We start from the raw sequence: 22,468 nt of genomic DNA, 5'->3' as shown, positions 1-22,468 counted from the left end.
CACTCATTTTTAGTAGTTCTTCGACAATCCTTACTAATAACTGCCTGAAATCTGCAACACATTGACCTTACCAGATGCTAGGTTTCTTCTCTGGTGATGCTCTGCCAGTATTGTTTGTTTTGAGGTCTTTTGGACTAAAATCTTATCATCAGGAAATTAAATGCATGTTCAATTGGATTTAAATATGCAAATCACTTGGCCAATCAAGAACTGTCCACTTTTTGACCCTGAGAAACTCCCTACTTGCTATGGCAGTATGTTTTGGGTCATTGTCTATAATGAAACGCCATCCAATGAATTTGGAGGCGTCTGCTTGTACTCTAACAGACAAGATGTACACTTACAATACATTCTGCTGTTGCAGTCAGCAGTTACAACATCAATTAAGACAAGTTAGACAGTTCTAGTGGCAGCTATACATGCCCAAATCATAACACCCCTTCCACCATGTTTCATAGATGAGGTGGTATGCTGTAAGTCTTGGGCAGATCCATTTTGGGCTTTTTCTTAATTATGGTGAGCATTCTTCGGTCATCCACTGTAGAAGTCTTCCTTGGCCTACCAGGCCGTTTGAGATTGCTGAGCTCCCCAGTGCTTTCTTTCTTTTTAATGGTGTTGCAAACAGTTGTTTATGGTAAGTCTACGGTTTTGGCTATGTTTCTGATATTTCAGCCTCATAATGGCTTCCTTGACTTTCACTGATGTGTATTGTCCTGATACAAGACATTGACATCTCTCTTATGTCTGCACAAATGATGTGATGGAACACACCTGACTAGAAACACCTGTCTAGTCAATTGTCCCACTACTTTTGGTGCCCTGAAATAGGGGGACTATGTATAAAAAGTGTTTCTAAATGGTGAAACCAATATGTACTGTTGTGGAAATCTATTACTTATCAATAAAGAAATTACTGACAGCTTTATTTTATTGCTGCAGCAGATAGCACAGTTAAAACACGCTAAGCAAGCATGCCCCAAGTGACTCCCCCCCGAACATCAGTGGCAGGCCTCTTTAATGGTTAGTTCTGCTCATACAGAGATACAACAGGATATGCAAAACAGGTCAGATGGTTCCTCACACCACACGGCCCATAATGCCAGCAGTTTATGATCAAACGTATCTGGTGGGACAGTATTTTGTTTTGTTTGGACAGTCTCCAAATATTAATTGAGGAGACCTTGAGTGCTTACAGTCGGACAGTAAGCACTTCAAGACCATCTTTTGCACACAACCTTGCATTCAGCACGCCTCCGCATATAATGGAAGATTACAGCAGTTCAACAGTTCAGTGAAAATACAGTATGGTATTCTAAGTTAACCTTTCCTACAATTTATTAGGTACAAATCATCTAACATTATTTTTTCTATCACAGTACACAAATACCATCAAATAAATGCTGAAAATATAAACTTTAACCTGATAGTAATTGTTTTCAAATCCAAACTTTTGGAGTAAAATATAAAATGCTTCACTGTCCCATTACATACACAGGGCATTGTATATTACAGTTACAAACTGACTCAATTATGTATTGCCTATTCTTTATGAATATCGTTGGCATGTATTTGTATTGAACATTGATGTACATCAACTCATGCATGTCCTCCTATATACCCAATCAGTAGCCCTGTTCTAATATCCAGACCACAGCTCAATTCCTGGACAGTTGTTTTTGTACAGTATGATTATATGTTTACAGATAAACAAAAGAACTGACAGACACATACATGTAAATGTAAATGGGAGTGTCGATAAGTTGGCAATTTCAAACACCTATGACGTTCCACATTCAATAATTACCAATAGGCGAAAACAGACACTTATTAGATCATAACGGGCAGTTGTCGCCTGTCAGGAATAATCCTTCATACTACCAGTACATCCTCTATACATATGTAGATGTAGGTCTAGTGTATATGCTCGCATTAATAAGATCTGTAATATATATTTCCTAAAACATAGAATGACCAATGTTGCATACATCGATCGCCTCTCTCCCCCAATCCATACTTAAGGATTAAGGAAAACCCCGTTAATATTTTCCATAGACCGTGTGTTTTTAGATCCACGGAAGTAGATAATGCTAACGTTGGAAAAGCCACAGCCACATAGATCTGAAATATGGACCACAAACGTTGGAATAGTGGTGCTTCCAAAAGGAAAGCCAAAAAAGAAAAGGGAAGAGAGGCAGTTTTGCTTCAAAGTGCTCCACTCATTGCCAACTTCTTTCAAAAACCCTCTGATAGTAATAATGATGACAGCAGTACTATTGTCAGCTGTGAGGCAGGAACTAGCACTAGTTCAGTTTCCAGTAATGTTGTCACTCCCCCAGAGCCATCCTTTGAAGGCAAACCCTCAAAAGCTAATGGTATACAAGAACTGAGATAATGAACGGTTTGGGTCAACCCATAACGGTAATTTCCTTGGCCTCCTAGAATTGCTATTACAATTTGACCCATTCTATTGCTATTACAATTTGACCCATTCTATTGCTATTACAATTTGACAAGGAAGAGGCACAGTGTCCTATTTGTCATCGACAATATGTGAGGAACTCATTGAGCTAATGGGTCAGAAAACTTGTCAAACAAACAATAGCAGATGAGATTCTGGATGCATTGTTGACTCCACCCCAGACCTGTCACACGTGGACCAATTGACATACATATTCCAGTTTGTTAATAGCAGCAGTAATGTGGTGGAGCGACTGCATAGTTTGTCAGTCATATGACAATGCAAGCAACATGTCAGGAAAATACAATGAGCTACAGGCCCACCTAAAACAAAAAAAGCCCTCTGATAGAGTATGTGCCTTGTGCAGCGCATTCACTTAACTTAGTTGGTGTTAACACCTTAGACGGCAGTAGCCCAGAGGCTGACAAGTTTTTTAACATGTTGCAGTCACTGTACACATTTTGCTCTTCATCCACACACAGATGGGGGAAAGTATTTTGGAAGACAGATGTCAGACTGACATTAAAATCACTGTCCAGTACTCAGTGGAGTGCTTAGGCAGAGTCAACCAAGGCACTGAAATTACACCCACATTAGAGAGGCCTTCGGTGGTATGTGCAATGATGATAATGAGAAAAGAGATACTCGAATTAAGGCCGCTGGACTATGTGCTAAATTGGACACTTTAGAGATGGTGTTCATGGCACATTTCTGGGATGTCATACTTGACCGGTTCCACGCTACAAGCATGCATCTACAGAAAAGTGACATTGACATCTCTGTAGCAGCACAGCTTTTGTCTTCGTTGAGGGATTTTGTGTGCCCAACTAAATTTCTTGAGATGTTGCAGGCACTTAATCTGCAGTCAGTGTTCCCCAATGTTTTCGTGGCACTTCGGATTTTTCTAACTTTGCTGCCAACTGCCAGGGTGAGGGGACATTTTCCCTTTTAGGCAAAATAAAAAATTAGCTGCCGAGTAGCATGTGCTAAACCCGTCTCAGCTCATTGTCACTTATGTCAATAGAGTCAGACCTGGTCAGACAGCTAGATTTTGACGATCTAGTGGATGATTTTGCGAGGAGGAAGGCAAGAAGGCACCAATATAGGAAAGCGGGGGGGGGGCTCCAAAAGACATGTGCCCTGGGGCCTCACGGGACCATGATCTGGCCCTGAGCCTACACACCTCTGGACGTTGTTATTAAAAATGCAAGCAGGACATGGAGAATTAATGTATTACTAATACATTTTCTGACACCAGAGTCTAATTTTTCCACAGACAGTGAGGATGCTGAGCCGTACTGAACACAGAGGTAAGTAAGTGGGATTTTTTTCAAAGTTGTATTTTGTGAATATGTGCATTGTGAGTGAGCCTATGATCTAAGAATGGTCTCCTTCTCTGGTTTACTTCCCTTCATTACCACTAAGGGTGCCTAGATTTTCACCATATTGCTTGTTTGAGTTCATTTGTAAAGAAAACTAAATGTGTAAGAGAGTGGGTGCATTAATGACTGACTCTTAGGGCCAATGTCAACTAGCAGACCTATAGTTTAGTTAGCTTCAGAACATGTTCTCTAAAAATGGTCAATTGTGACTGGATAGCTGTGTCAAATCAATCATGCATTTAAATTGATTCAAATGGAATGTTCGCAGAGAAGTGTTTTCTACTGTTTAAAAAATAGTAACTGCGCTCTTATTCATTTTATTATGCTTTAGGGGTCAATAATTACTTCTTATTTAATCTTTCGATGTGTTATTAACCACAAATGTCAAAACAAGTAAAGTGGGAAAACATCAATAGTGCAGAAAGTAGGCTATGTAATTTGTGAAATTAGAAGACATTTGGTGTCGTCTGCTAGGCCAATTTCACAAAATATGGCAAAGCATTGTAATTACACAATATTTTCACAAAGATGAATTCGCTCGAAAAATCACTCCAATACATGATAATGACACCATTGAATGTTTTAAATTAAAATTATTTATTCCTTAATAAAATTGTTTTATCTCTACCTAAACGTACTCCTCACCAGATTTAAGCAAGAATGCAAATCAATCACAATTTGCATGACCCCTAGTGGAAGTGAAGTCATTTCTGAAGTACATTGCAACAGAGTTCAAGGTAAGTGTGCTGTGCCCTAAACCACAGGCGCTGAGCACACAGCAATCAAGATTACGCAGTTGTCAGTCTAAATTGTCAGTTGGATTAGATGACAAAGCTATGCTAAGATAGCTGACACAGCAATGTCTTACTCTATTTACCAAAATGTCCATTGACCTCTGACCCCTCGATCTTGACCCCTGACATTGTCCTCTGACTGGTTCTTTATAACCCTCTCACTGACCCTGTTATAAATGGAAAAGAGGTTTGTGTGTGTGTGTGTGTGTGTGTGTGTGTGTGTGTGTGTGTGTGTGTGTGTGTGTGTGTGTGTGTGTGTGTGTGTGCCTGTGCCTGTGCCTGTGCCTGTGCGTGCGTGTGCGCATGTGCATGTGCATGTGCGTGTGCATGTGCGTGTGTGTGTGTGTGTGTGTGTGGTTAACTCCTCTCTCCTCACCTCCAGGTGTGTGTGAGCTGCTGTCGCTGGTGATGTCTGGGATGCAGTCTCATATGGAAGGAACGGAGGACTGCTCATTTCTACAGAGCATGCTCATGGAGAAGAGACTCCATCTCCTGGTTAAGGTGAATCTGGCATTAGTCCATTATGTTGTGCATCGAAAGGCCACCGTTTTTCACTGCACTGTTGAGAGGTTGCTTGAACTAAGCATTTCATTGTACGTTTACAGCTGTATCCTGATCTGGTTTTGTCATAGTAACATCTGAGTGAGTCAACCATAAATAGAAATCATACTGTACATACTGGTAGTATAAGAGGCATAACAACAAAGAAGACAAACAAATGTATTCCCCACAGCTTTAATGTCTGGACTCTGCTTCCCAGGTACATGAAAGGCTGAAAGGCTTTGTAAAGCGGAACCCTGTCCCTGCCCAGGATAATGCAGAGGGTCTGGCCCGTGAGGTCAGTTTGCAGAGAAAGATAACAGGACGATATTTTGCTCTCATCATTATCATTAGGCTTTTGTTTTATTTTCAAATGACTTATGTTATGGGTTTTGGTGGAATGTCAACAACTATCCTGTTGAATAGTCATGTAACTATGCCCATGTGTTATTGGAATCACTGTTGCCCCTGTAGGGCGGGTTTGAATCCTCAGGCTACCTTAATTGATTTTCACTAACACAATTTGCCTCCTCCTCCTGACATCCTCTCATCGATCTCTTTCAGGTCATTTAATTGAAAAAAAAACAACAACCAAAAAACAATAAAAAATAGTAGTTCTTGCAGTGCACTTTCCCCCTTGACTTTATTAGAGGTACCGATTGAAGAACATAGTTGTCTCTCTCCACAGACTAAAATCAGATAGGACAGTTATGAACATGAAGCTGTTCAAATTATTTTGTACAGGGTGTAATGTTGAAGTTTGGAGGGTTGCACTTTCTGTAAAAATCTAAGGTAAAGTGACATTGAGAATTCCAACTCCCATTTAATCCTGCACTACTCCATTTCTTCTATATCCTATTATCCATATCCTACTTCTCTCCAATCCCTTTACTAACCACCCCTCTATTCCAATACCCTGTACCCCTCCTTTGTCCCGTTTAGTTGCTCCCAATCCTCTTTCATCACCCTCTCTCCCTCCATACTCCTCCCATTCCCTGTACTTCAGGTCCTGTTAAATAGCCTCTCCAGTCTTAAATCATCAATGCCTTTGGAAGGGGCAAACCAAAGGTCTGTTTAAGATCTGTTCGGAGATCTGTTCAAAATGGCTTCTGTTGCTGACAGTGGAAATCACCTTCATACACAACTGTATTGTTGGTGGATGCAACATCTTGATGCAGTACTGTAAGTCATTACAGATACACCCTTAACAACTGACAACCAAACACACCATCTCCAGTTGTAACCTGAGACTCTTCATTTCAGTTAATATCATGCCAGCTGTCATTGAACCCTACTCAAACAGATATGTTTCATTATACATTGGTAAGCACCCCTTTTCTCTCTATTCTCTGTTACAGTTGTCTGGGGAGCTGCAGGGTCCTGGAGCGAGTGCTGAATGTACAGAGTTGATTAGCTTGCTATCTAAACCCCACTTCAAGGTGAGGCATCCCCTATACACGGTGTGGAGGATCAGACATCAGGGTTTTGCATTAGCTTTCAAATGTCTGCATTTTCAAAACACAGACCCTCTAAAAATCTGCATTTGTATAGATTTCACCTGAGTTCTAATTAAACAAACAGACATTTAGCAAGGGTTAGGGTTAGTACTCCAGTTGAATTTTGGGTGTTGGAACATACCCACTGTCTTCATAAAACACAATGTTTGAAGTGGGTCATGCTTCACGTTACTTCCATAAGTGTTATAAATCAAAGTGACACTTACTGAACAAAGAGCCAATAATTGAAACGTTCAGGAAGCATTACTATTATTTTGAACTTTTATACTTGGATTTTGGGCAACCTTATTGGCTGAACGCTGTGTAACACCTACCTAAAAAAAATAATGTACAGGCGCATCCACAATGTACCATATTAAAGTCAAGATTTTTTTTGTTGTTGACACAAACACACCCACACACAAGAAGAGGAAGAGAGAGTATGCGTTTCCATTGATATTTGTTTTCTACTCTTAATGAGCAGAAGAAGCATTTCCCACTCCGAAAATGTAGACAATGTGATAGGTAGAAAGGAGGAAACTGATACGTTTAGAGCCTGAATGTAGCATGATTTAGGTGCCTGCTAACCCCAGGACAGAATGGATGTCGTAACATTTGCTGCTGTCATACATTAGAGGAGACACAAAAGTCAGTATCAACAGTGACCTCTAACGGCCGGTCGGCCTCAGACAGAGAGAGAATGGTTTGGAGGATGGATGAGACATTTTGGATAATCACAGTGAGCCAATTTAAATATAAAAATCAGGAACTCAGACACATATAGTGATTCTTGTATGGATATCTAAAGAGATACTCTCTTTTTCACAAGAGGACACTTTCTCCTTTTAAAAGGTACTAGACTCCCTGTAGTTCTCTTTGTAATATATCCAGTCATCTAAACATTGCTCTACTGCTAATTACCTGGTGTCTTTCCCCTTACTAATGCAGGGCCTTCTCTCAGTTCACGACACAGTGGCACAGAAAGATTATGACCCCACACTGTCCCCTCTTCCTAATGACATTGAGGAAGACCACGAAGACTCTGTGAAGATCATCAGTCTGGTCAAAAGCGAAGAGCCACTGGTGAGTCAAGTATTAGCTACACCTGAATGACTCAAATACCAAGTAATACTTGAGCTGTGCTTGAATTAGTTTGCCTTGTGCAGTGGAACCAATGCAATAGTTCCCTAAAGTGTATACCCCAGCTAAATCAAGCACACTTCAAATACTTTCAAGTATTTGGCATGATGTATTTGACCCATGGCTGCTATAGGCACAGTCTATTTGCTTCAGACCTGAGGTTAAAACCCTTTAAAGGGGTAATCTGGGATTCAAACAACAACAAAGTTGTCTTCCTGCCACTGTTTTGGTATCTATCTATCTATCTATCTATCTATCTATCTATCTATCTATCTATCAGGGGGCCACTATCAAGAGGGATGAATCCACTGGGGCTATAATTGTGGCGAGGATCATGAAAGGGGGTGCTGCAGACAGGAGTGGTAAGCTTAAAGTGGAGGTTTACTCGAAATCCATTGTCCTGTGTATTTCTGGTCAATCCACGATGCATACCGTCTCAAACTATCATCATTTCGTATGCAGCTGCATCTCAGCTATCAAAACGCGAGGTCTGTGTTTACTTCCTAAAAAACTCTCAGTAAAACTTAATATGAAAGGGGTATAGAAATCATATTCATAACATCTGACATAAACACTTGATAACACCTTCATAAATGTTGTGTCAGCCTTTTATAAAGTATTAATGTAACATATATGGCATATATGGCATAAATGTGAAACAGTATGTCAGATTCAAACAGAATGGATGTCAAAATAAAAGTCCCCCAAACTATTTTTTTTTGTTGTCAGAATTTACCTCTTACATACAACCAATAAATGGCCTTTGAATGTTTATATTGTAAATACTTACTTAAATGTAATGTGTGTTGGATGGAGCTCTCGGATAGAAAGGTGAAGTACAGTACATGTGTACAGTACATGGGCCAGCATGTTCAACAAACTCAGAACAGACTGTACTGTTAAGTTGGGTTGCAAGTTGCGATTGGTATTTTGGTATTTTTTAGGCAAAAAAGAACCTCAGTAAACTTAGTTTTATATTGGATATTCAGTATTCTCTCTTCAATAACTCTTAGACCAAGCATGACATGTCTATGAAAATTATAGATTCGGAGTCAGGGGAGGACGGAGAAAAACTTACTTTGCCATCCACTTATTTTGACATCCATTTTGACATCCGGTACTTATTTTGACATCCATTCCTGATTTAATCAACATACTGTTCCACATGTCATATAAGACATAGATATTACATACCCTGCGTAAGTAATGGGACAGTGAAGCATTTTTTCTTCTTTTAACTCTATACTCCAAAAGTTTGGATTTGAAATCAAACAATTACTATGAGGTTAACGTAGAGATTCTCAGCTTGTATTTGAGGGTATTTGTGTACATATTGGTTCCACCATTTAGAAATGACAACACTTTGTATACATAGTCCCCCTATTTCAAGGCACCAAAATTAAAGTATTTTAGCCAATCAACTTAGCTAACATTGCTAGCAAGCTATATTAGTGAAAAAGGACATTGAGCTGAAGTGGTTTAATTTTTCCTGGAATTATAGTTTGTTTGTTGGAATGCTACCCATGTGGGGATCAGTGAAAATAATTGGCTGTTCCGTTTTTGAGCTGCTTATTGACTAGCTGGGAGTGTGGTAAGCACGTTACAGGTCTTCACCTCTCTGTAGCAAATGTGTGCCTCAAGCCTCCCCAGGCTTTCAGAACAAGGTGAGAAGAAAGACTGAGAGCCGAGCTTAGGATATCTATGAGGCTCTGTTGTACAAAAGAATGCATTTTGCATTTCAGGACCATGTCAATGTTGGGCTGATGAGAAATATAAAAAAGAAATAGTGAGTAAGATTCTGCTTTAAAAATATGTTTTACTGCTTACTCAAAGCGCTTTAAGTAATAACAAGATATTATGTAATTGTATAGCAATTACAGTGTATGGACGTAGTTTAACAAAACTGACATTGCCATGAAGTGGTTTTGATAAGTAAGATGTTTTGTTTTTTCCAGGTCTGATTCATGAGGGGGATGAGCTGAGGGAAGTCAATGGAGTCCCAATGGAGGATAAGAAACCAGAGGAGATCATTCCTATACTGGTGTGTGTGTGTGTGTGTGTGTGTGTGCGCATGTGCCTGGGTGTTCAAGCGTGTGTGCAGGCATGTGTTTGCGTTCATGTGTGTGTGCATGTATATGTATGTGTATGTATGTGTGTGTATGTTAGACACACCAGGACCTTTGTATATTACGTGTCACCTGGTGTGTTTGTGTGCTCTTCAGTGTCTATCTCTGTGACGTTCAACTCTACAATCAGAGTTTTGTCTTATGCCAGGCTCAATCACAGGGCGCTGTGACATTCATAGTGATTCCAGGCACGAAAGAGGAGCTGTACATCAATGAGAGTAAGGTACAGATATTGTGTCATGCTTTTATTGGATACAGCCACAATTCAGCTTTAACATAGAAACAGATTAGTTGAACCATAACACCTGTGGTTTTCATTCTTCAGTTATTTGTCAGGGCACTTTTCAACTACGACCCTAAGGAGGACCCTGCTATCCCCTGCAGAGATGCAGGGCTCGGGTTCAGGAAGGGGGACATCCTTCAGATCCTTAGCCAGGAGGATGATACCTGGTGGCAGGCCCGTCATCATGACGATAGCACCTCCTGGGCAGGACTCATCCCCTCCCAACAGCTGCAGGAGAGGTAGGCATCTCCATGGTCACCACACTCTCTGAAATTAATCTTTTTTATGTTTAAATTTCCAGAACATAATATTATAAGAATTAAGAATGAATGTCGTAAGGAAAGGTGCTCCAGAAAGTTTTTGACAATGTCAAAGTAATACGTGCCACAATTCAACATTTATTGAAGGTCCACCTGCATATCTTAAAACAGTTCTTGACATTTCCTCTCTCAGAACACTTTAAAAGTGGACAAGGAACATAATCTCTGTAAATGCTATTTTCTTCCCCTCTACAAGGAGAGTCACTCTACAACAACCCAAAGTACTATTTCAGCCTGGGAGAGTCAAAAAACAACTGACAGGTGATGATTTTGCCACATAAATTCCCATCTGCAGACAACATAAGATCCATCTACAGATGTAAGATCCATCTACAGACAGACCAGACCTGGACATCCTAATGTCTTCAACTCCAGTCCTCCCAGTAGTTTTTGCTTTCTTTGTTTCTTTGAACATTTATCTCCCATGATTACAACAGAAATATCATGCACAGTAGAACTCGTTGATAGCAGTTATGGGTGAAGATCCTAACTGATGTGTATACGTGTATAAGTAGTTTATAGAAAGACTATTAATATTAATAATCTACAGTTGCACACTGCTTCAAATATCAACACAACTCAGAAGGTTTTGCACAGAAAAAAGTTCAAGTTTATTTGGTCATATTCTCGGGGGGGTGAGTGAAGATGAAGACTAAGTCGTCATCGGAGGCAATAAGCTCCAGCAGCCTTGCGAGCTCTTCATCACTATCCTCATCCTCAACGGTCAGAGCAGACAGCTTGGTCTCAGAGACGGCGTTCTCCACAGATATGTCAGTGGCAGTGGTGGTCAGTTTGTGCCTGTAGTCAGCCTTGGTCTTGGAGGTCGATGCCTGTGTGTCTTTCTTAGAGACTGCAGCATTGTGATCATAATGGGTGGACATATCAGGGATGCCAGGAAGCTGCCATTCTACCTGGGGCTCACACATGCTCCGCACCAGGGATGTCTGGGAGAGGGAGGCCTGTCAGGAGAGAGAGAAGGAGAGTAAGGTTGCGGCCAGAGGGGCAGGGTTCAGGGTCAGGGGTCATGGTTAGGGACTCACCTGGGCAGATGGTTTACTCAACAGAGAATCTGGCGTTAGGAGAATCTCCATCACTGGAGTCCTGACCATTCTAGGGCTCCTTGTTTTTGGCTGTCAGGGATAGTAACAATGCCCATGAGAACACAGTAATATACAGTAAACTTGGAGAGATGTTTGACATGTTATAGTAGAGATTATGATTGTCTTACAGTTCCTTGTTCAGTGTCTTCATCCAAGTATTCTTTTACTGGTGGTGTACTGGTGGTGTTTGGTGGTGTACGGGGTTCAGGATTTTGAGTTTTTGTCAACACTTGTTCCTTAGTTCCGTCTTTTTCTTTCCTCACAGTCCTTTTCCCATTTTCCTTAGTCCTTTTATTCTTATTTTTTTTATTTATTTTTTTACTTTTCCTCTTATCATTGCCTCTGAAGAGAGGCCTTGGGTCAGTGCCTGTGAAAGATATTCCAAAAAATAAGCTTTTTAGTGAAGCTTTTGAATTATAGGTGATATTAAAAACCAATAGATCCCTCAGAGCTCTTACTGTTATTAGAGTTGGTAGGATCGTTGTCAGAGCCGTCATACTTCCTGCTGCCATCCTTGGAATGGGCAGACTTTTTCTGCCATTTTCCTCCACAGCACGTTAACAAAGACAGCAGTTGAAAAATCGCCAGTGCTGAAGAGGTAGCCTTCTTTTTCCTGGTCTTGCTGGTCGCCTTAGGTGTGAGTTTCTCCTTAGGGGAGACCCTCGGATCACTTTGTGACTGACCCATGATTGACCCAAATACTGATAAAACAAGAGATAACTTAGACCACACTGTCTTAAGTATGAGTATGTGGACACAACCAGAGCTTGTGTGAAAGACACCTGTCTGATACTGAATCTTGACATAAGTAGGACTATTGCATTATTGCATCATCATAACTTGTGCTCCACCCAGTTTTGGTGTCATTATGACATCATCAGGTTGTAAAGATTCTGGTGCAATACATGTTTTGAGTTGTTTTTTTTTGTAATCAATTAATGGTAATTAATAAATCAATTAGTAACATTAACCTCCTACTTATCTGCCTAACTTAACAAACAATATTGGTGGAGTCACAATTAAACGTGTTATCATTGATAATATAAAGCTGTAGTGCACACTTGTAAAATGATTTTCATCTGGCAATTTGGCTAAGCTACTTCCTTATGGACCCCACTTTTTCCTGCTGAGGAGAGGCCATGAATTAGCGGGCATGAATGATTTAAACCTAACATTTAATTTCAAATGAAATCTAAACTACAGCCATATGTCAACAAAGACAAACCAAAACTAAATACTAGTATAAACGTCTTTTTTTTCTACCAACAACCACAAAATTATTGGTATAATCGAAATTACTATAGGCTACTAGCAGAGAATGCTATTGTTGTTGGAAAGTCCCAAATAGTCCCTCATGCTGGTATCGTTCACTATACAAAACAAATAATTTACAGTCGCTGTGTTAAAGTGTTTTAAATTAAAGTGTAACCTCTACTTACATATCATTTGCTGAATAAATAGTCAGGATAATATCTTCTGGAAAGTCTTTAATGCACACAAACAGGCAGCCAGGTACAATTGTCTAGAGCTGTGGAATCTTCTGTGTCTTTGGGATTGGCTGAGTAAAATTCCTTCTGTATTTGAATGAAGTGTGATTTGTTAGTTACTTTGTCAGTTTTTGGTAGAATAAGTGGGATTGGTTAGTCTGTCAGTTTCTGGCTAATTGTTTAACTGTTTTATTTCTGTTAAAGATTATGATGACTGATGGATAGATGATTTATATTTGTTGTAAGTCGCTTTGGATAAAGGCGTCTGCTGAATGCCATAAATGTAAAATGTAAATGTAACATGAGACATTATTGAAGACAGGTCAAAAGGTGAAGGTCTCATATCCGGACAATGCTACATGTTGAAGTGAATCCCTCAACATTCACTGTTACTGCAGTCTAACCTCATTGTGATGAATGTAACTCATTGTGATGAATGTAACAGGGCCGAGGATAATATGCATTAACCTGTTTGGCATTGTGCTTGGAAAATCTAACTGTCTTTTAGACTCACTTGTCTTTTTTTGTATTGTTTCATGCTGCTAAGATGATGATGAAGGTACAATTAGCTTTTAAAATGTACCTTACAGTATTTGTTGTGGAAACTGACCTTACAATAATGCTACAATATAAGCAACTAACATGAGCTTTTTTTCATAAGCCCAGCAACTTTTGATTTGATCCAAACCAGCGTAATTGGTCAGTTTGACTTGTGAAGTGCAGGACCTCACCTTTTCTTTGAGTGCACACTGCATGGTGCTCTTTTTAATGCTACTAATTTAGGAGCATACTTCAGTTTACAAAAATAAACTGATTTATAAAGTTGGTTAATTCAAATAAAACTGCCCTTGAGCTGCTTTCCAATAATAGTAGGCCTATACTGTAAAAGAAGTGCGACAAATAATGCAAATAACGTTTTGGAAGCCTATACTTGAAAACATACTTCACAAAATCCCCCAAAATAATTATGTCACATTATGTCACATTGCTCTGTTGCCTGATCCATAATTTGCCATCCTTCTCTCTTTATGCTCTCTTTCCAGTAGTAGAGGCTGCAGACTACGGAGCTATAACTGGAATCCACATCGGTGAGATATATCTATATTTCTTTTCCAACCCTAACCCTATCCAGACATGGAATGAAAACCAAGGACAGTTTTAACACCGTAAGTGGTCCCATGAGTTAGGGGAAGCCAAGGAGAGACAGTGTTATTTGAACAGCGATATCATTTTCACCATTTCTCCAGATCCCTTGGATGTTTTTGATGTCATATTAGCCATAGAGTGAGTGAGTGAGTGAGTGAGTGTGTGTGTGTGTGTGTGTGTGTGTGTGTGTGTGTGTGTGTGTGTGTGTTAGATTCTATGCTTCATATAATGAACGTATTCCTCACATACACTGTATATCATGTTGCACTCATTGTTCGTGTTTGACCAAGTTGAGTGAGGAACAAATATTGACGAATGAATGATGACAAATAACATACATTGATGACTGAATGGTGGTTGTTAGAGTTAGTTAACCCACACCCATGTTACGTTTTTGTGAAGCTTGTGTGTATTTCTTAATAATTAGACCACTTTCCAAACCAGGATGTCATGTGGTCTCTGTCGTTAGGCTTCCAAACCTGTATTGATTGCTTAATGGATACCACATGACTGACTGACTGCATAAGCTACAGTTTAGTAGAGAGTATTATATACTGCATATAGTATAGTAGACTAGGGCATTCTAAAGTGCTTGAGTGAGATGTGAAGTGCAACATAGATGTTTGACAGGGGGAAGGAACATAGTGAAAGGATGTAGGGCATAGAGTAGTATGCATGTTGCTGTTCAGAAGAACACAGTGTGCACTTTTAAGTGAAGTGAGCCATACTGGCACTATGGGATACAGACTAGTATGTATTCTACATACATACTGTAAAGTAGTTAACAGTGCACAATTTAGCGAGAACTAAAATCTATATTGTTGATCCTCTTTAGATTCTGTCATGACCGTATCAGACTGCCTTTGATGGCCTGTTGGAGATTGTTATCAGCTGGTTCTGCATCCTATTTTCTTGAAACAATTGGATGTTCTGTTGTCTCTGTAATGGCAGGAGTACTCAGGCAAAAGACGCAAATGCACGATTCGGAGACAAAAACTTAAATCCAATAGAATAGTCATTACTTTCAGAAAGGTTCAGTACACAGGTAGGCAGTCAATGGGTAGGCAGATAATCCAGGAAGGGGGTAGGCAAAGCAGGGTTTGATATACAGGCAGGCAGATAATCCGAAAAGGGATCAAAAACACACTCAGAGACCAAAAACTAGGAAATGCTGGGACATATGACATGAAGGTACAAAGACGAACTGGCACAGAGGCAGGGGAACACACAGACTAAATACAGACTAAAGGAAGGATGATGAGGAACAGGTGAAGCCAATCAGGGTGGGGTAGACAATCACACAGGTGGGAAACACACAAGGGCAGGTGGTGAAGTGTTTGAAACGAGAGACAAGGTGAGTAACACAAAAATAAACAGGACACAATAAATGAATAACATGAAACAAAGATAAACATAAACAGATAAAAAGAAACAGGATGAAACGTTACAGTCTCTGTGACCAAAATGTGATATTGGTTTAATTTGATATCTATCACTTTTATCCAAATGTTGGTGTTGAAAAAAAGGACCTGTCAAAAGTGCTGTTCGAATTCACATTGAATTCACACAGACATCACAGAGACTGAAATGATGACATGTAATGAGGAAAAAGTACCAGATATGCTCACTAAGTGAATTTAGGACTAACATCAAAGCAACTCAAGACCCACATCTTAAAAGGCAGCTACACCGTGGAGAACATGCTGAGCCATGCCAAACCATTGGAGGAGGATCAGTGACATATGCTTTGTTGTCGTTGCACCCCATGCATGAAAGAACATTCAATATCTTGTTGTCATCTCCTTAGTCTTTTTTAACCTCAGAGTGGTGTTACAACAGCCCAGTGCTTGTCAACAGTTTGGTGGTGACCTCATGGTCATCATTGTCATCAATGTCATCATCAGAGTATCATCGTCATCCAACAATGGTTTCTATTAGCCTCAGTGTTCCCCCCGGTCTGTTCTTGCATTAAAGAGGGTGGCAACATACAGTAGGATCCCTAGGTACTTAGAATGGGATGAGACTGTGCATAATACCCAGCAGTCCTCAGAAGAGAAGCAGTCCATCAAGTTCTGTCTTGAAGCACGTGATATGATGTCATAACCACACACCAGAAGCAGAATTTTGTAGCGTCAACCAACTGACAACACACTGATTACAGGAGAGCTGTAGGTATTGTCATAGAGGGATCGGCTGAGCATTTATTAAATCATTTGGCGCGTTTATCTTCATGGGTAATTTCACCAAAAAATATTTAATCTTTTCAATCTTTGTTCATAGCATATCTACAACTTTGTTGTAGCAAAGCTAGTTGTTGAGCTCAAGTACCCTAGCTGCAGTAGAGTAGCGGTACACTATCGAATCTGGTTCTGTTTTTATTGTTATTATGTAGCTAACTTTGGCTATATACATGTGATTTCAATGGCTGACCCCTGGCGTTGGCGGTCAAAAATAGAACAGGGTTCTGAGGTGAAGCTGGGACCTGCATCAACAGCTCTTGATGCACGTCTTGATGCTTCTGGTGTGCGATGGTGTGCCAATTGAAAACAACGGTAGCGTTGGTGAAAAAAGTCTGACACTTGACACTTCTAGTCCGTGGGAGGCTTCAGTTTATATAAATGCTCATGAAAGGATGAACTCGCACACCGCTTAGTAGGATTCATTAATGATAATGAATGTGCTAAAATAATAGTTAGACATGTTTCGGTCATGTGACCATCATCAGTGCGAGAGATACAATGGCACTAGCAAGAGGCAAATACGGGAACATCACAGGTATATTCAATCAGTCTGGTACAATCAGGTGCCGAAGGAAACTTGCCCCGGAGGGCGGGGATAACAGGGCTACGTCAAAGTAGGATCCCTACAACATGGATTGTAACTGTGTTTTAACCCAAGGACCTTATACAGTGTATATTATTTTATACTAGTGGAAAAGGTGCTGCCTTTGAAACATCTGGCTTCACACACACACATGCTGACAGGTATCTACCCCCACAGCTGGTCTGAGGAGGAGTTTCCGGCTGAGCAGGAGGAACAGCAGTGAGGCCAAGTTTAGGAGCTGTGAGCTGGGCACCATCACCACCCAGACTTCCACCTACTTGGAGGTAGTCCAATACCGCAGGGACTCCAAAGAGGGACACCGACTGGTTCTACTGGTTGGTAAGTGTGTGACACAGCCATGTCTGATCCATCTCTCATGATATCTTGCGTCAGATTGAGTCATTCTAGTTCATGCAATATGTTATTGAAATGGCAGGTATTTCTGGAATCCCACTTTGAGGTAACACTCCATTAAATACTGATGCGATCTGGGTATGGTGATGTTGATGTTGATATGGACCCTGAAGATGTTTCCAGATGCTGTGTGTGAATGTAAGCCTGCCAGTGTGTTTGTAATGACATTAATACTGTGTGGCTTTTGAGGAATCCCAAATATCACTTGGGAGGCTATCACAGAGGGAATACCAAACTGCTGGAGACATACTTAACCTCAATAGGCAGGGCCTGGAGCACGGACGACACCATCTCTCTCTATCCTACTCTCTTTCTCCTCTCTATGATGGGAAACACAGATGTATCACTTTGGGAAAGGGTTAATTTATCTCATGGTCTGTTCATCCCCCAAAAAAATCTAGTTGCAAAATGCTCCAGTATATACACCATTGAACATTTTTACTTTATCTTCTATAAAATGACTTAAAACCCCATTATGATACATTTGAAAGAGCGGCTATGTAAAAGTATTTAATATGTTACAATATAATATTATACATATAGCGTTTTGGAACTCAAATGTAAATGGTTTTGTGTGTGTAAATAATAAATCACATTGTGGAATTGTGTACATGGACAATAGTGTAAATATATTCAAATGTATGTACAAATTTTAGATTATGAGCTGACTATTATTGTTTTGTGATTAAATGTAATAATGTGCTCTGGAGGGCCTGCTGGAGTTGGTGTGAGTGAGCTGAAGAGGAGGCTTCTGATCTCTGACCCCGACCACTTCAGTGTGGTCATACCACGTGAGTTCATCACAACTATACTGACTATGATCAAGATCTAGGGTTAGGATCATTTCTATTACCTTAAAGGTAAATCTATGTATTCTACTTGGGTACTATTTTGGAACCTGTCTGTGCTGTCATTCATATGGAGCGCCTTCACCCGAAAGCATTTTCCTCATGAGCCACAATGCTATTGCAAGTAGACTCAAAGTTCGGTCTGTCCAAAAAGCACCCAAATAAACTCCACATCCCACTTACAACTAATAATAAAGCGGTGGCAGTCCATCGAAACTAATTAGATTTTTAAAACCACCACTTTGAAATCAAATAAATGTTCAATCCATTACTTTGTACTGGAATGTATTCTTTTCTGCCAAAGTACGCATGACTGTGTCCCTCCGCACAGCAGCTCTGCAGCGATATGTTGTAGCCTGCATTAATGTGTCAGCCTGAGGGTGTAGCTACAACATACATATCCGCAGCTGCTGTGTGCAGGGACACAATTATGGTTAAAGTGAAAAACAGGCAAAAATGCCTTAGAGGGATTGAATCTGGTTAAGCTGAGCGTGGAACAGTGGGTTAATGTCATGCCATTTAATTAAGCTATTTCACCCCTGTCTGTCTTCACTACAGAACCCACAACTTTCTCTTGTCTTTCTCTTATGTAGACACCAGCAGAGAGAAGAGGAGGCGGGAGAAGGATGGGATGGAGTACCACTTTGTCTCAAGGCAAACCTTTGAAAAGGACATCCTTAACCACAAGTAGGTTGTGGATACATAACATGACAAACATAGTAATATAGCAAAAATAGTCCAGTCCACATGGTTACAGTATTAAATATGACCCAATACTAAATAACATTAAAGAACATTGTTATATATATATAAGTATATATATAAGTATATATATACAACCATTTTGTTTCGAAATAAGCAATTTTGTACAAAATAAAAATATTTTTTCACTGTGGCCAGAGTGAGCAGCAGCGCACAAAATGTCATGCTTCGCCTTTAATAAACAATGTTGACAAATTAAATTCATGTATAATATTACCATATCTAAGAGAGACTGCCCTTAATTCATTATTAATGAACATGTCATACATTTGTTGGCATTAGTATTACACATGTTTCTTGGATAAGGCAAATATGGGCATTTTGTCTTAACATTAAAACAAACATGGTTACGAATTTAAGTGGGAGATTAGACAAAACACTACTATGCCAAGGCGTCTGGAACAGTCATACTGTATCACTAGAAATATGCCATATTTTACTTAGGGATGAGGGATCTTTATACTCTGAGGCATTCGTAGCATTCATTACTCTCTAATGCTGAACCAGGACAGGAGGAAAGGGAAGGAGGAAAAATGTGGCATTCCAGTAATTCAGTATCTTCCCAATTTTGGGGTAGGGTGTAAGTAACAAATGTTGAGAGTTTGTGACCATAACTGGTGGGATACAAATGAGGCCCTTTATATTAGAAGAATGTTTATTGATTAATTATACCTTTTGCAAATATTCCCCAAAGCTGTGATGATATTGGTAGTGCTATGTCACAAATGTTTGCCTTATAACGTTGTATCTCAGGTTTATAGAGTATGGAGAGCACAGGGGGAACTACTATGGAAGCAGTCTGGATTCCGTACACAAGGTCATAGCGGAGGGCAAGGTGTGCCTTCTGGATGTGCAGCCTCAAGTGAGTAACACAATCTAAGACCAGTAAATTATTACAGCTTACTGAACCAATGACAATTCCAATTTGTCAGTATCATTGCAAAATGTCCTTCTGTATCATCATTATGATAATTATGTCTTATAATGTGATGGATATGATTCTGCTTTTTCTATCAATGGCTATGAAAATTACCTGTTAATATGTCGAATTGTGCTTAAATGTGAACATTTGCATGTACAAGTTATGATACAGGACTGTCTCCCTTCTCTTCTTTTCAATACCACAGACAATAAAAGGTTTGTACACGACAGAGTTCAAACCATACGTGGTTTTCGTGAAGCCGCCACCAATTGAGGAGCTATGTCTTAGCCGGAGGAAAGCGAAAGTCATCTCTTGTGAAGAGGAAAAGAAACCGACCAAGACATTTTCGGTAATGCTGAGACATTCTTCAACAGTGCATAGAAGAGTCTTCTCTGTTTGATTGTAGTGCAAGGAGGCTAAATAGGAAACATGTTATCTCTGAGATGCAGGGAAACACCAAAGAAAGTCGCCTGTTCTCACTTACAGCTCTGACACCCTTGACCTAAAGCACACACAGACACAGACATCATGTATCATCTGTGAAGTCAGGTTCATGTTCCAAGTCTAACATGCCAGCTTAAACTTTTTGTTCGAGTATTCACTCTGTGGTTATGTGCCTGTACTGCCGAAACAAAGAGGCTGTTTGAGTCTACGAAGAGAAAATAGTTCCAGTTCTGAGCCAATCGAAAATTGTTAGTTTGTGCTGCAGTAGGAAAATGCATAACGGAGAACCAAAGAAGCTTGCACTACTGGCATTTGAGAACAACTCAGGGTAAGATGATATTACACCTAAACATGAAAATAGGCTGAACCAACCCTTTAAGGTGGTGTGAGGTCAGAAACATCCTGCCGTACACATGGTTGACCTTCTGACATGTGACGTTTAAGAGTCACCAGTGCCAAAAGGTCTCAAGTAAAATGGCTGCTGCGTGGGCTGCATGTATAACCAAATATGGCTTTGTGTGTGTGTGTGTGTGTGTGTGTGTGCGTGTGTGTGTGTGTGTGTGTGCACGTACGCACATGCTATGGGATACCTGTTTGCCAGCACGTGTAGTATAATATCTGTCTTGGGGTGGGGCAGCGGCCCTTGCAGGGTATTGTCAGGTCACTTATACTCCCATAACTCCCACTAGCACCCCTATTAAACATGGCTTCACACATGGATTGTAGCAGGGAGGTTACCCAGTGCAAAATACCAGTTTAACATGATTTAAAGCATATGCCTCCATCCCTACCCTACTTGTAATGGTGGTCATCACTGGCCACAGTGTTATAGTGTAATGTTTCAGCTGTAGTCGATACATGATATGCACATATTTTTCTAATTCATTCACGCCACACAGCCATGTTGTACAAAACTGTGTCAGAATGCAAAGCCCACTACAGCCCTGGAATATTGATGGTGTGAAATGGAATTGTTATTAAGGGGTGCTTCAGGGGTCTTTTGTTGCAACAATCATCTTCAGATCATCTCTCCAACAGTTTTAGGGTTGGTGATTCTAATTTATGCTTAGAGGGTTAAGCAATAAGGCACTAAGAGGCCGTGCTTTCTCATGAATAAAGTCACAGCTGAGTGGCATTGTTAGCAAATATATATATATAGTCTTAAATATATATAAAGCCTTAAGTATTTATTTTGTGATAGATTGTGGTGGTTTCTGTCCTGCACTCAGAAATATATTTAATGTAATAAACACATTTTCGTAATTTGAGTGTTTGCACAGGGATATCGTTGCAATTTATGGTAAATAGGTAAGGGTTTGTATAATTTACATTTTATATCATCCATTCTTGAGTGGTGAGATCATACTGAACTTTGTTCAGGTGGGATTTCAGTTAATCAACTTTGATGTTTACCCTGTCTCTCACAGGAAGAGGATTTCGAAGACATGATTGGCTCCGCTGATGCCATTGAAAGCCAGTATGGGCACCTGTTTGAGAAGGTGGTCGTCAACGGCGACATCGCCCTAGTGTTCAACGAGCTGAAGACAGCGCTGGAGAAGATAGAGATGGAAACTCAGTGGATTCCTGTGGAATGGACACACTCCTTACAAAACGCAGAGGGCATTATGACCCCCTCTACACAGGAGAATGAAGGCATGTAAGGGACATACATCCTGACAGAGAAGAGAGCATGGATGCTCTCCTGCAAGAACACATGGGAGAGAAAAACCCAAAGCAGATCAATATGGACATACTTATAATATGATACTGTAATAGTTATGTAAATGAATATACTGTAGACAGCCTTCATTATGAAGAACTAGTTAAACTGGGATAGTAATAAAACGTTGTTGCTCTCGAAGCTCTACAATACCATTGATACACTGCAGCCCCTGTTCTACAGGTCTTACATGGCCAATAAAGCCAGATGAGGCACATTTTCTGTCTTAAGAGTTTGTATTTGGTCACAGGGCATCAGAAAGA

At 40.1% G+C, this 22,468-nt stretch overlaps 1 protein-coding gene across 1 annotated transcript; it reads left to right on the top strand.

Annotated features, from left to right (window-relative positions):
- Positions 1-3,743: 3,743 nt before the first annotated feature.
- LOC310820655 (MAGUK p55 subfamily member 7-like) lies at positions 3,744-22,146 on the top strand (the record flags this gene model as incomplete). The annotated part of the gene is made up of 17 exons (XM_083692385.1): positions 3,744-3,768; positions 5,017-5,135; positions 5,395-5,472; positions 6,533-6,613; positions 7,619-7,753; positions 8,091-8,172; positions 9,766-9,851; positions 10,085-10,159; positions 10,262-10,458; positions 10,736-10,800; positions 14,170-14,214; positions 17,273-17,434; positions 18,220-18,300; positions 18,951-19,044; positions 19,873-19,981; positions 20,247-20,390; positions 21,913-22,146. The coding sequence occupies 17 exons, from the start codon at positions 3,744-3,746 to the stop codon at positions 22,144-22,146; spliced, it is 1,812 nt and encodes a 603-aa protein (XP_083548511.1).
- Between the last annotated feature and the right edge of the window lie 322 nt (positions 22,147-22,468).

The sequence above is a fragment of the Argentina silus genome (assembly GCF_951799395.1).
Source record: "Argentina silus genome assembly, chromosome: 1".
Taxonomy (NCBI): domain Eukaryota; kingdom Metazoa; phylum Chordata; class Actinopteri; order Argentiniformes; family Argentinidae; genus Argentina; species Argentina silus.
Note: the sequence above shows the minus strand (reverse complement) of the source record. Positions and strands in the feature narration are given on the sequence as shown.